General features: G+C 43.8%; 1 protein-coding gene across 50 annotated transcripts in view; it reads left to right on the top strand.

The window, feature by feature from the left end:
* Positions 1-12,925, top strand: part of NRXN3 (neurexin 3) — a 1,829,497-nt gene that overhangs the window by 1,609,925 nt on the left and 206,647 nt on the right. For 29 of the 50 annotated variants that reach the window (XR_008306051.1, XR_008306106.1, XR_008306104.1 and 26 more), the window contains 2 exons: positions 8,793-8,849; positions 10,796-11,103. Coding sequence is in view for 45 of the 50 variants with exons in the window: in XM_053245247.1 (XP_053101222.1) it covers positions 8,793-8,849; positions 10,796-11,103 (365 nt within the window). In the remaining 5 variants the exon portion in view is untranslated. The remainder of the gene's footprint in view (positions 1-8,792; positions 8,850-10,795; positions 11,104-12,925) is intronic. The other 21 variants (XM_053245161.1, XM_053245166.1, XM_053245187.1 and 18 more) reach the window with 1 other exon arrangement.

Here is a 12,925-nt window from a genome sequence, read left to right as displayed (position 1 = left end):
ATGTACAAATGCACTCTTGTGTATTGGTAAAACACCAGATGAAAAGAATCTTGGTGCAGTTATGTGTGTGATTTCATCAAGATCAGTTTTTGCAGTCTTTTATCATTGTGTGGACGTGCATTGTCAATGTGGTCAGGCAGGTGATGAAGGAACTGAAAGCTGCAGTAACCTGCGCATGCACAGGGGCATTTTAGAAACAAACAATGGAGAATGAATAATGCCACTTGGAAATGTGGAATTCAGAACCCCAAAATTGAAGGGTAAATTTGGATTGAGAGAATTTCAGAAGCATCCCTCATACCTGCATTTTCACAGTAAGTTGCACTGTTGACTTATGGAGGTGATCCATAGCCCTCAGCCTGGATCCAAACAGCTTTTTGGCAGGGTGTGTGTGTGTGTAGGAACTATTGGGCATACACCAACACTCTCCCGCCACACAAGCTGTTCTCGGAGGTTGTTCCTAAAGGCTTCCTGAAGTTCCGAAAACTCAGGAGGCCTGTAGGAACAACCTCCAATGATAAAGTATATAGTCCACAGTTAGAAAAGGGCCCTCAGAAACACCACTGTGCTTGCAGGACTCTAATGCAAATATTTGGATCTTGGCCAATTGCATGCTAATTTCATCTGGATCACAGCCTCTGAGTTCAAAGAGGCTTGAATCAAGTCCAGTATACTGTTTTGGAGATTAGACCTTCCAACTTCATCCCTTCTCCATGGCTCCAGAAAATGAAGTTTAGGAAAATCTGAATCCAACTTTCATTGCTCTTTAAAAACCAGCTTGCTGAAGAAGAAGAAGAAGAAGAAGAAGAATGACTGTTGGACTCAATTCTAGTGTTGTTTGTACTGTCTCTAAATTACCAGTCCTTACAGATTTCCCCAAAGAAAGAAAAATAAATATGCTCTATAGGAAGAGTCAACATCCTGCTTACTTTCTGATCTCTAAGCTGAACCTATTAATAGTTTTAGCCTAAAAATTGTGAGAGCCTAGGTCCTAGGAGGACTTGGATAATTGCAAGACAAATATGCTAAAATTAGCTGTTTGTTTTAAACTCTAATTGATTTTTGTGAGAGCGGAAGATAATACATTATGTTAAGGAAAATGGTTAGTAAAGTACAATTATCCATTAAACACATTACTGAAGGAGAGGTGGGTTTAGATAAGAAGTCCCCAGCTTTTTTGAGGGGTGGGTGTGGGGGGGATGAATTGCATGCAGAATTCATGCAATTCATAAATTAATCAATCAAGAGGAAATTTCCTGAGAGCAGAGGAACATTAAGTGAAATCCTTTATTAGGACTGAAAAGGGCTGCTTTTTCTCAGTAAATGGCAGCTATGGAGGGAAGCAGCCTGGTTCAGGCCTATGGTGTGGGGACAGAGGACTTTAACTTTTTGCTTCCACAATGGTCCTAATCCAATGACCCCAGTGAAAGCTTTCCTCCCAGCCCAGGGCAAACTAGCAGCCATGAAGGCAATCCAGGCTGAGACTGTGGTGGGGGCAACAAGTTAACCTGCCTTCTCCAACAGATCCAATCCAAATCAGCCACCCATGATTGCTATTTTTTTTATTAAAAAATCCTCCCAGCTCTAATAATGGGCTTAACCAAAGATGTACAGTGTAGGTTGCCTCCGACTGAAAACTGCTGCAGTGTTGTGGTTCCAAGCAGGCCTCTGCCATAAAACTCAACAGATGTTCCCTAAGCAAGCCCTGTCTTTCAGCAAGTGCCTTCCATCTGTGATATGAATGATATAATGGAATAAGACTATTGACCTGCCTTATAAGGTCGTAAAGATTATATTAAGTACTCCGAACACTCTAAAGCAGGCCTACCCAATGTGTGGCCCAACACAGCCTACCGGAGATGTACAGTGGCCTTCCAAGTGCCTGACATCCCTCCCCCTGTTCCTTCTGTCCCAGACAGGCAGGATAACCATATATGATTGGTAGGCTGCATTCGGTTTGGTGGGTCACCAACTGTGCAGGCCTGCTTTAAGCTCTATGTAACTACTAAGTATTACTATAAACTTATTAGTAAATGCTGACTGAGCCTCAACAATCTGGCCTGAGTGTGGGTTAATTGATTTTTAAAAATTAAACCTGTTTAGACTAAAAAGTGGATAACTTCTGCTAATCTCAAATGGATAAAGTCCCTTTAACACTAAAGATAACGATAGCCTTGTTTTTGTTAAAACCAGTGCATGCCTAATGCTGTGATGCGGCCCATGTGCTTGAGAAACCCATCCTTGTTTTGCACAATTTTCTTTTTTCTCTGTCGTCTCACTTTTGAGTTTGGTCTTTTATCCCATTGCTTCCCCAAGCCTGAGATAAGCATGCCAGAGCACTTTTATATGTTTACCACCTGGGATTTCTCAAATGAATGTTTTTGCCATTGTGTGGATGACGACGACGACGATGCTTTGTTAAAAGACAAGAGCAACAGGGTCTAAAGACTGCAGCACTTACAGAGATTTCAGACCCTTCTAGAAGGCATGGGGTGAGCTGGGCGGTTCTTGATATGTGTTATCTCCTTAAAGGACAATCCTTTGTAAGTGTTTGGAACTATTTAGGCATACCATGCAATGGGATATACAGTGATCTTCCACTATATCAAGAGAAAAAGGTATTTTTGATTATGTGGTTACTACACATGGGAAGTTGTGGGAGGCAAACAAACAAACAAACAAAAAACCAACCAAACCCCCACACACATACATCCATGTACCAGCCTGTCATTTATTCACTCATCTGCACTCGCCTGCCCATCCAGTCATTCATTCATTTCCTAATGCATCAAGAAAGTCTTATGTCAGAAGTCCTCGTAACGACAATGAGTGAAAGGGTAGATAGCTATCAAAATGGAGCATGATACATTGACGAATGCCTAGATGGATGGATCTGTCAAAGAGACAGCGCAGAGAGGAGCTCTCTGACAAATATAATGGACCTACAATGAAATAATTTACAATTAACACAATGGGTACAATCCAGAGAAAGTTAGATGCCCTTGAGTCCCTTTTCAATCAGTGGCATTTAAGTGTATAATTAAGCACTTGTGCCTTTGATTTGAAAGAGATGCAAGTGCAGGGTAAAAATATTAAAAGCACTTTTACAAGGAACTCCAGAGCTATTTTCTGCATCTGAAATAAAGCCATCAGGAGCGGGAGAGCGAGCGAGAGTGAAAAACAATATGCAAAAGAGGAATTTACAATTAAAATGGATCACTGTTGTAATTTTTAATCACATAGTATGGCCAATTAATTCGGTAACACCACAATCCTATGCACACTTCCCTAGAAGGAAGTCCCATTGAATACAGTGGTATATACTGAGTAAATATCAGCCAACATCATTGATTATACTCAAACAAACAAGAAACAGGGATTAAGCCCAAGACTCTTGTCCAGTAATAACTGTGTTCGGAACTGTTCCTTATCAGGTACCTAGAAGGGAAATTAAAATATATCTGGAACTTGAAGTGTTTAAGGAACAACCCAGTGCTTTTGTGCCACAGGGAGCATGTACAAGGTGTCCAGTTCCCTGTTGCAGATGGTTATACACATACACCACATTAGCATTAGCTCTGCTGCTCCAGCTGCTATCCCATGCACACAAACCTAAGAGTAAACCCTATTGAACACTGACACTAGAGACCCCCCACCCCACCCCCGGAGCTACTACACATGTGGAAAGCAGCCCTGCATTAATGTGCAAGATATCAGTTGTGCAACAACTCAAAACAGCCTCTCTGCAGTTGTGCAGTTCCATTGTTTCCAATGTTGTCTTAAAGCGTTGCACAGTTGATCTCTGGCGCAACACCATGGGGCTGTTTTCCACATGCGCAACAGCCCCAGTGGGCTCCTAACACCGGCATCCCACTGTGCAGAAGGTTAGCTACCAGGACTCTCTTCTGACTACAGTTGCACAGGATTGTGTTTTATGTGGTAGAGTGGGTTGCATCTCTCTACTGTAGGGTGGCTTGGAAACTAGGGGAAGGAAGTCAGGAGCAATACCAGAGTTTGCAAAGAGAGACTTGGGATACTGCATGGACCGCCTCCCCTTCCATTTCTGCCCACAGTCTGCATATGAAGACATGTTGTCATGCTTTCCCTTTCTCCGCAGAACAGGAAGCATTAGGATGCAATAGATGGAGAGGCAAACCTGGCAGGTACCTGCTTGCACTGCTACTGACTCCTGTCCTCTTGGATCCAATAGCCATGAGGGGATCTGGGTAGCAGTGGGGTGCCCAGACAATAGCTACTCAGTCTCCCCTATAATGCTTGTAATCAGGGCTAGCCCGAGGCCCCCCTGAGGCGGCACAGTGAACCACTGCCCTCGGATCTTCCCCCATATATTTCCCCAGCAGTGTGGAAAGTGCCACTTGGCACCCTCCCTCCCCATTCCTCTTCTCCCTTGGCTGTTTCTGCCCCAGCTGCTCTCCACCCACTGGGGCTCCTGGACTACCGCCCTCTCCTTTATCCTACCCAGCAATGGCATGCCGGCCATTGCCACACCAGCCTCTTCCACCTCTTCCTCTCAGCTTATCAAAAGCCAAGGGAAGAGAATAGAAGAGGATGTGTAAAGGAGAGTAAAGTGCTGGTCTACAGCAGCACACTGCTCTCCTCCTCCTCCCTTTAGCTTTGGAAAAGTCAGGCAGGATCAGAGGAGGAGGGCGGCGGCAGCAGCGATGCCTGGTGCATCACCACTGGGTGAGGGGGGATGAAGGCAGTGACTGCAGGCAGTAGGCCAGTGTGGGCAGCCCAATAGGCAATCCGCAGCCTCCACTGGCTATTTCACCCAGACTCATTAGGTCAGCCATGCTCGCAGTGCCCAGCACCCTGAGCAAATGTCCCATTTTGCATTATTTGGGGCATAGCAGTCAGCTCTTCCTCACTTGAAAGAACAGGGCAGATGGTAGAATACGTGTGTGTGTGTGTGTGTGTGTGTGTGTGTGTGTGTGTGTGTGTGTAGAGGCAATTTATCATTTGGCTTAGGAGAGGAGAGGCTGGGCCTTGCATCCAATGTTGGTGATGCAACACCAACACACTGGGGCAAAAGGGTGACATCCGCACACTCTGACCTTCAGTCAGCTGCTAGTGCTAGTATTCCACACTTGGCACACTTAGAAAGAAAGCTGCTCATCCAGAATAAAGGCTTGTAGGCTTAAATCCAAAATCCAGCTGAGCATTATGAACCAGATTAACGGATTCAGTCATGCAGGGTGCATTCTGATGCACAGTTGTTTTAGATCTGCCCTGACATTTTGTCAATAGGCAAACCAGATTAAATGACATGTGTGGATTTTGAACCAAATCAAAACGGTTAACAAATTAAACTTAATTCCCAACTGAACAAAAGCATTGGAAGGCAACGTTTGCCTCTTTTGTGTGCCATGTCAACCGCCCCAGTCCAAATAAGCAGGCATTCGCAAGCCACACAACATGAATGCCCTTAAACCTCACTGATTAGCCCTCGATTACCTCAGTGGCGTCTTTGAAATAAAGAGTATCCTTTTAAATATACAGTTTACTTTATAAGAATGAGGCTTGCAAAATTAAAGAGGTCTGACGTGACATTTCAGCTATGCATGTTTTCTCTCCACATTTTTCTTTCTTTTTTGCCCATTGTTTTCCACTTGATCATTTGTGCAGAGACATAAGAGTTTCAAGCTAGGAGTAGATCTCCCTAGATACAAGTGATTGTCCTTTTTAGCAAACAAACCCTTTTAGAATCAGTGCTATACTACCACGTAGAGCTGTACAGCATGTGTTGTATGCCTTAACTTCTGCTTCTGGCCTAGAAGAATTCATTACTTAAGAGGAAAGCAAAATGCACTTTACACAATGGAGTCCACTTCCTGGGATAAGTGCATCCAGCATATTAGAACACTGCATTTTTACTCTTCTAAGGAAACGAAAAAAAGCAAAATAAGGAGAGGGCCGCTTGTTTAGTTACATTTATCAGTTGCTCTGCCTCAGAGACTGGCACTGTAGACCTCCTGCGAGAATAGGATGGTGTAGAAGGAATGATTCATGGGAAAAGTGGAATCTGCTGCTTAGCCTTGATCATGTTCAGCAATGTCTCCTCCTTGGCTTTGGAAACAGAATTGGTTTGTGCTGGGAACAAATAAAGGTCTACTGCCAGACTTCACATCCCAAGAACAGCCCTACTTCTACTGCTCCTTTCAATTAGCCATTTGGGAGAAGACTTGGGAGCACAGAAACATAGAAAGCTGCCGTATACCGAGTCAGACCACTGGTCTATCTAGCTCAGTCTTGTCTACACAGACTGGCAGCAGCTTCTTTATGGTTGCCGGCAGGAGTAGACGCCAGGGAGGGACCTTGGAATCTTCTTCATGCAAGCATGCAGATGCCCTTCCCAGAGTGTCCCCATCCTCTAAAGAGAATATCTTACAATTCATGCTTGCTACCACAAGACCAGCTCATTCAGAAGACCAGACCATTCAGAAGTGTAGTGTTTCTCCATTGCTACAATCCGTGCAACTTTATATCTCATGATCCTAACCTGTCCTGAGCTCTAAGGAGCTCAGGATGGTAATCATGGGGTTTTTGCCTTCCTCAAGGCTGCTAAAGAAACTGAAGGCCTTTACTGAATGGAATCTGAAAAAAGCTCTGCTTTTGTCATCATCTCAGAAGAGGGTTGCCAACAGCCCTTGTCCTCTTACCAGTTTATCTAGTTGGGATTCAGCCAGTCTATAAGAGGGAGGGATGAGTTGAGAAACAACGTAGAAAATTATGTTAGCCAATTGCCTAGTATATGGCTAGAAGAGATGAAATAAGCTTTGGCTGGTACAGAGTCAGCTCATGTGTTTTCAAAATTCACTTGGCTAGGCACAGTGGTTAGATCAGGGTTATTCAACTTTGGCGCTCCTGCAGATGTTGGCCTACAATTCCCACAGTTCCTGGCTATTGGCCACTGTGGTAGTGAATTATGAGAGTTGTAGTCCAAAAACAGCTGGGGGCCTAAGTTGAGCAGTCTGGGTTAGAGTGTTGGACTATAAAGGGATATAAATGAAGGAAAACTGATACTTGCTGGTGTAGATATTACACTCCATGGAGAAGAGGACAAAGAGCTCAGGAGGAATATGTGGAAGAGAAATTGGTAGGAGAGCTTGCACCAGATCCATGGCGCACCTAGGTAGTTTGGGTGCCCGGACCGCTCCTGCCGTGAGGCCCGTTCCTGCTGCTGTGAGCACTTGCAGGGCTCTGCCACCATGAGGCTGAACCATTGATCTTGTGGCCGGCGGGGTGGGGTTGGGGTCAAGCAGGCATCCCCCCATGGCAGCAGTGGGTAGAGTGGGAGCAGCCTCTGGGCCTGGCTATTCGACCCAGCAGCCCTTGAGAACTACGAGGCCCAGCAGCCAGTACCGCTCCACCTGCCTCTGCCATAACAGGGGGATGCTTGCTCAATGTACCTCCCCACCCCCGGCTGTGCACATGGCTAGGATTACTGGCAAGATCAGTGGTTCGGCCTCACGGCAGTGGGGGCTTGCAGCACAGGCTCGCAGAAGAGCCCTGGGCCTCGCAGAAGAGCCCTGGGCCTTTGGAACCCCCCCTAGACCTTGGAAGCCACGGACTGGGGCTGCAAGGTCCGGGGGTAAGAACGCCTGTGCACAGGATATACAGAGGCCGGCTGAATTTCCATGAGCTTTGTGGGTGTGGATGCTTCAGGAACTTCACTGCTCTAAGCTGGGGAGTTTCCCCATGAGTTGCCTATTGGAGCTAGCTTGCAGACATCTCATCCCCCATGGAAAGCTTATCTGAACCTTATTTGCAGCTTCAGATGGGTTGAGCCACTTGTGCATCCTAAATTCTGAGGAGAAATCTGTTTTATGTGGAATGTCATGGAAATTCTAAGAAAAACCCGAGGAAGAAAACATTTTTCCCCCCATGGAAAATGGAAACTTCACTTTGAGCAGAGCTGACAACACAGTGGCTGCCTCAGATGTCATTCTAATTCAACTCCACAAGAGAACAATGGGGTGGGATAGAGAAATTTAATTTTGAAGGGATAAATGTAATAAGATGGTATCCCAATGAGTCTGTGAGTGGCACTACATGGCCAGGTTTAATGAGAGTTCCTCATAGATTTCCATGTGATAACTACAGTTATCATGTCATTACATTATGTACACCACCTAGGGATGCACATGTCAGGTGGTATAGAAATAGGATAGATAGATAGATAAATAAATAAATAAATAAATTACTTGAAGGAAATTGCTGTGACAGAGCCATGTTTTCACAATCATCTCTGCTATCTAATAATGGCTGATAGGAGAGATGGAGATTGCCTCTAGAGCAATTATTTTTAAATTTAAAAATGAATCCTTCAAAAATTGCTATTATCCCACTCACAGATAACTGCAATGTGCCATCACTAAAACTATATGTACAAATCCACTCTGTGAGGCAATAAAGAGGCAGTTTGAGAGGAGAGAGGGGAAAGCAGAGTTCAGATTCCAAAACTCAGATTTCAAAACTGAGATTTCATTGCTTTCCAAGGGAAGAATCTCTCAATCCTTTCATTTTTATTTATTTATTGTTTTCACATCTGTACACTTATCCATCTTGGTCAAGTCCAGGCATTTTTATGGAAGTGGTAGTGGGGAGTCCTAGGGGATATGCACCCTGCTTTCTCAATTCTAGGCATTTCACATATGCCATCTACTCTGCTAAGATAGCTAGGGTCCTCCTTGGGGAATAGGAACTCCTTTCAGATACATTTCTTCTCTTGTCCCCATTCTCTTCCCCATGATCCATCCTGTCACCATTAGATGATGCAACACCGCATCACCACTTGACTTCGAGACCCGCCACGACGACCAAAATTGGTGAGCTCCCCCTCCTATTCTGATCTACTTTAACCACTGGCTATGAGGGAATGGACAGTGGGCTGTAAGCTGCACCTTACTACATGGTGGCATTTGGTTCTTATCAGGGTGGACTAGAGAACAAAAGTGGTGAGTGTGCAGTGGAGAAAGGATGGGAGGGAATGGGCATGTGTGTACATGTGGGGGAAACCAGATTGAATGAACCAATGCTTTTTTCTTCAGAAACTTGGAAAGTGTGGTTCTTTGCTTAACAGATGCTTGCATTTAGTAAACCTAAGTCCTCATATTGACAAAGAATACAAAATAAATCTAGGGTGAGTTCACATATTGGGTTATCATGTGAAAATTATTGCTGTCATTTGATTAACTGAATGTGTGAAAATGCTATTTTCATGGCTCATGCTTCCTCATCACCTCTGGCAATTGCCTTGCGATGATGGGAGAGGAGCAAGATGAAAGGGAAATGTCTATCATAGGTTTTCAATGTCTTGGAAGTAATTGTGTGAACTCGCCCTTGCGTCTGTATGCGGGGGGGTGGGGAGAACTGGCAATTATTTCTGGGATCCATTCTGACTAGAAATGCATTCTTCCTGCCTTCCTCTAAAAAGTGTTAGGAAATACACCTCTGAGATCTCAAGGAACTCAATTATAACCATTTCACATAAATTATTTCTGGCACTTCAAATACAGGAGCCTGTAACTGGTGGTCCTGTGCTCTTGAGGCCTACAATCTTTCACTTCCCTTACCCACCGTGAAAGAAGAAATGTGTGTGGGGAGGATACCAGAAGTGTACTGTGGTACTTGCTGGAATTCATTTTCTGAGTTGTGGTGGGCCTTTAGCCCACCCTCCTCTGACTCCTGCTCAGATACTAGTTGCTGATCAAGGCCTAAATTTCATTGAGGTGGTAAACCTGTGTCTGGACTCTAACTTTTCAAAGGTAGTTGGGGGCTTAAATGACAGATTGCTCCTTTATGCAAAAACAAAACCCTGCACATCAAAACCAGCAAGCTAGGCACTAAAGCCTTTCTTCCTGACATTTAGCTTTCTATATAGAGCAGGGGTGGGCAAACTTGGCCCTCCAACTATTATTGAACTACAACTCCCATCATCCCCAGCCACAATTTATTGTGTCAGGAGAAGATGGGAATTTTAGTTTGACAACAGTTAGAGGGCCAAGTTTGCCCAACACTGGTATAGTGGGAAGTATTTTGTTTGAAGGAGCATTTAATCATGACAAACCCTTCTCCTTTCAGTTCTAAGTGTACAACCCAAACATGGATGTACCATGAAAACTAGGCTCAAGATGATAGGATGATGTCTGTGTATTAATTCAGTACTGAAACATACACTCTTTTCCATAGCAAGTATAATCCATATACTGTATAATTTTAAATCCAAACTTTCTTTAAATCAAGATTCTATCCTCCACATTCTCAGCTGTAGCTATTATAAGTTTCAAGGAGCCATATCTATGTTCATCCCTTAGCACATATCTGTGTTTCTTCATCTTTTGCCAACTCATAGGACAGGATGGAATTTCTGTTCTGTCTGTTCAAGGATCCAGGTTTTCTACATTCTGGAGTGGGCCAAAACCTAGGGAGTTTTGATGATCTGGAACAATATATTAGAGTTGGGTCTTAAATTTTGGAGTGAGAAAAAGAATTAGGTCACTGTTTTCCTGTATGTACTCATGTTTATGGAAACAAGACTAAGAAGATCTGGATACCTTGTTTTGTTGTTCAGGCTTTTCATGGTTTGTAACTCATCAAGACAGCTATCTATGGTACTGCATTCTGCCATTCAGCCACCACAATTACCATCACCACTACCACCATCAGGAAACTTGCTCTGATCTTCCGTCCATTTCAGCCAGGACTCAGCATAAAGGGGTTTTAAATGGAGAAATATGCCTGGCAATAATGTTATTCACCCCCCTTCACTTAGGACGACAGTTAACGATCTTCAACACCCAGGCGCAAATAGCCATTGGAGGAAAAGACAGAGGGCGTCTCTTCCAAGGCCAGCTCTCCGGTCTCTATTACAATGGCTTGAAAGTGCTGAACATGGCAGCTGAGAACAACCCCAACATAAAGATCAACGGAAGCGTCCGACTAGTTGGAGAAGTGCCATCCATCTTGGGAACAGCACCCACAACTTCCATGCCACCAGAGATGTCAACAACAGTCCTGGAGACCACCACGACTATGGCTACCACAACAACCCGAAAAAATCGTTCCACACCCACCATTCAGGTGAGTCATTGCATATGCATATGTAAGTTGCTCTTTGTTTCTTAAATATGTTTTCAGGCCTAATTCTTTTTAAATTTACAACTCTAAAGCTCAAAGCAAAAATTCATCATGGAATTTGACCTCTCTCAGATTTGATAGGAGTATTTGAATTATTCCTATATATCAATGAAGGGACCAAGTTCTTCTGTGATACTATTGAAGCACCACTTTAAATTAGTGATACTTTTACTCGTGAAGAAGCTGGATTTGAACTGTATATGTGTGTGAAATTTGATGAAAAAGGAAGCATGGCCATTGTGGATTCAAAAAGCCCGATAACAGTAATGCAACAGATTTTTCACTCATTTGATGTATTTCTTGTATTTCTTTATTGATAATGTCTTTAATAGAGTGGATTGTGATATTCAAGGTGATCCTTTCAGCTAACTAACATTAAAGGAGGGAATTGTCAGATACTTGCTTTCAAAATCTAAGGGCTGTTCAATCAGATGCTTTTGAAATCTGTGATGACACTTATTGACATGAAAGTATATGGTTTTTTCTCTCTCTGACTACAGTTTCATGAAGCCTTTTAAGGTCTACACGAATGCTTAAGAAACCTTTTCAATGATTATAGATGGAAACAATATGTAGATCAAATGTAATTGCTTTGATGGAGCTGCTGCAGCAGCCTGTCTTTTTGTCTGAGTACAAATGTACAAATGAGATTGTTCTGAAAAATAATTATTGATAACCTGATCTGCTTTTGTTGTTCACACTGAGTCAAACAGATAGGCCAACAGGCATTCCACAGTGAGTTTCATATGTTGGTCAGCATTTTAAAGTTTTCTTATACTAGTTTCATTCACAATAATGTGGTCCTGTCTTTGGTAGTTTGGTTTGTTTCTAATTAGGCAGTCTAATTAAACTGTGCTTTCCCATAAGAGAGCCTCCCCTTTCTTTTCTGGAGCATAGTTTCCCACAGTTTAATGAACCAGCACTCAGACTTGTGAACTGTGGGAAACACAGACCTCTGTTGCAAATGGACACCTCAGTAAGACAAGGCTATGTCAACTCCAGAGGTGTATCTAAGGAAAATAGCGCCTAGGGCAAGCATTGAAATGGCGCCCCCTGTCCAAACATCTGACACCCATCTTTCAGATAATTTTACCATAATATCAGCGGAAAAATACAAGTCTGAAGGTCACATACAAGTCACATATCTGAATATGTGTACAGTGACATATTATATTATTTTTTTAAAAAAAAATTACCTGTAGCCCCTTTGGGGGGCTTCTAAAGGCTGGGGGGGGGTCTGCAAAGGTTCCCCCTCCCCCCTGCTGGCCTCTAGGGCTTCACAGGGACCATTTAAGCATGTGTGGTGGCCATTTTTTAAAATAATTTTTTTAAAAAAAAATGGCAGCTGAAAACAAAATGGCCGCCGCGCATGCTCAAATGGCCTCTGTGAGGCCTGGTATGGCCTAGGGCCTCAAAGAGGCCATTTGAGCATGCGCGATGGCCATTTTGTTTTCGGCAGCCTTTAAAAAAAAATTAATAAATGGCACCCCCCCTTCAAGGGGTGCCTAGGGCACGTGCCCTGCCTGCCCCACCCTAGATACTCCCCTGCTCAACTCATAAGTAGGGTCTCCCCAGTCACTGAAAATGCCTCCCTCAGCTACTATAAAATGCTTACTAATGCCTGCTCCTTTGCATTCTGAAGGTGGAGGTGCAGGAGCAGTGCAAGGTTGCAGAGATCCAGAGCAAAGCCTGTACCTGTCCCCACATGGGACATTCTCTACCCTGCCCTTCCCTTAGCTTTCCTGAAAGGGGAAAGGAACAGGAA

This window comes from Hemicordylus capensis, chromosome 1 (assembly GCF_027244095.1).
Source record: "Hemicordylus capensis ecotype Gifberg chromosome 1, rHemCap1.1.pri, whole genome shotgun sequence".
In the NCBI taxonomy this organism is placed as follows: Eukaryota; Metazoa; Chordata; class Lepidosauria; order Squamata; family Cordylidae; genus Hemicordylus; species Hemicordylus capensis.
Note: the sequence above shows the minus strand (reverse complement) of the source record. Positions and strands in the feature narration are given on the sequence as shown.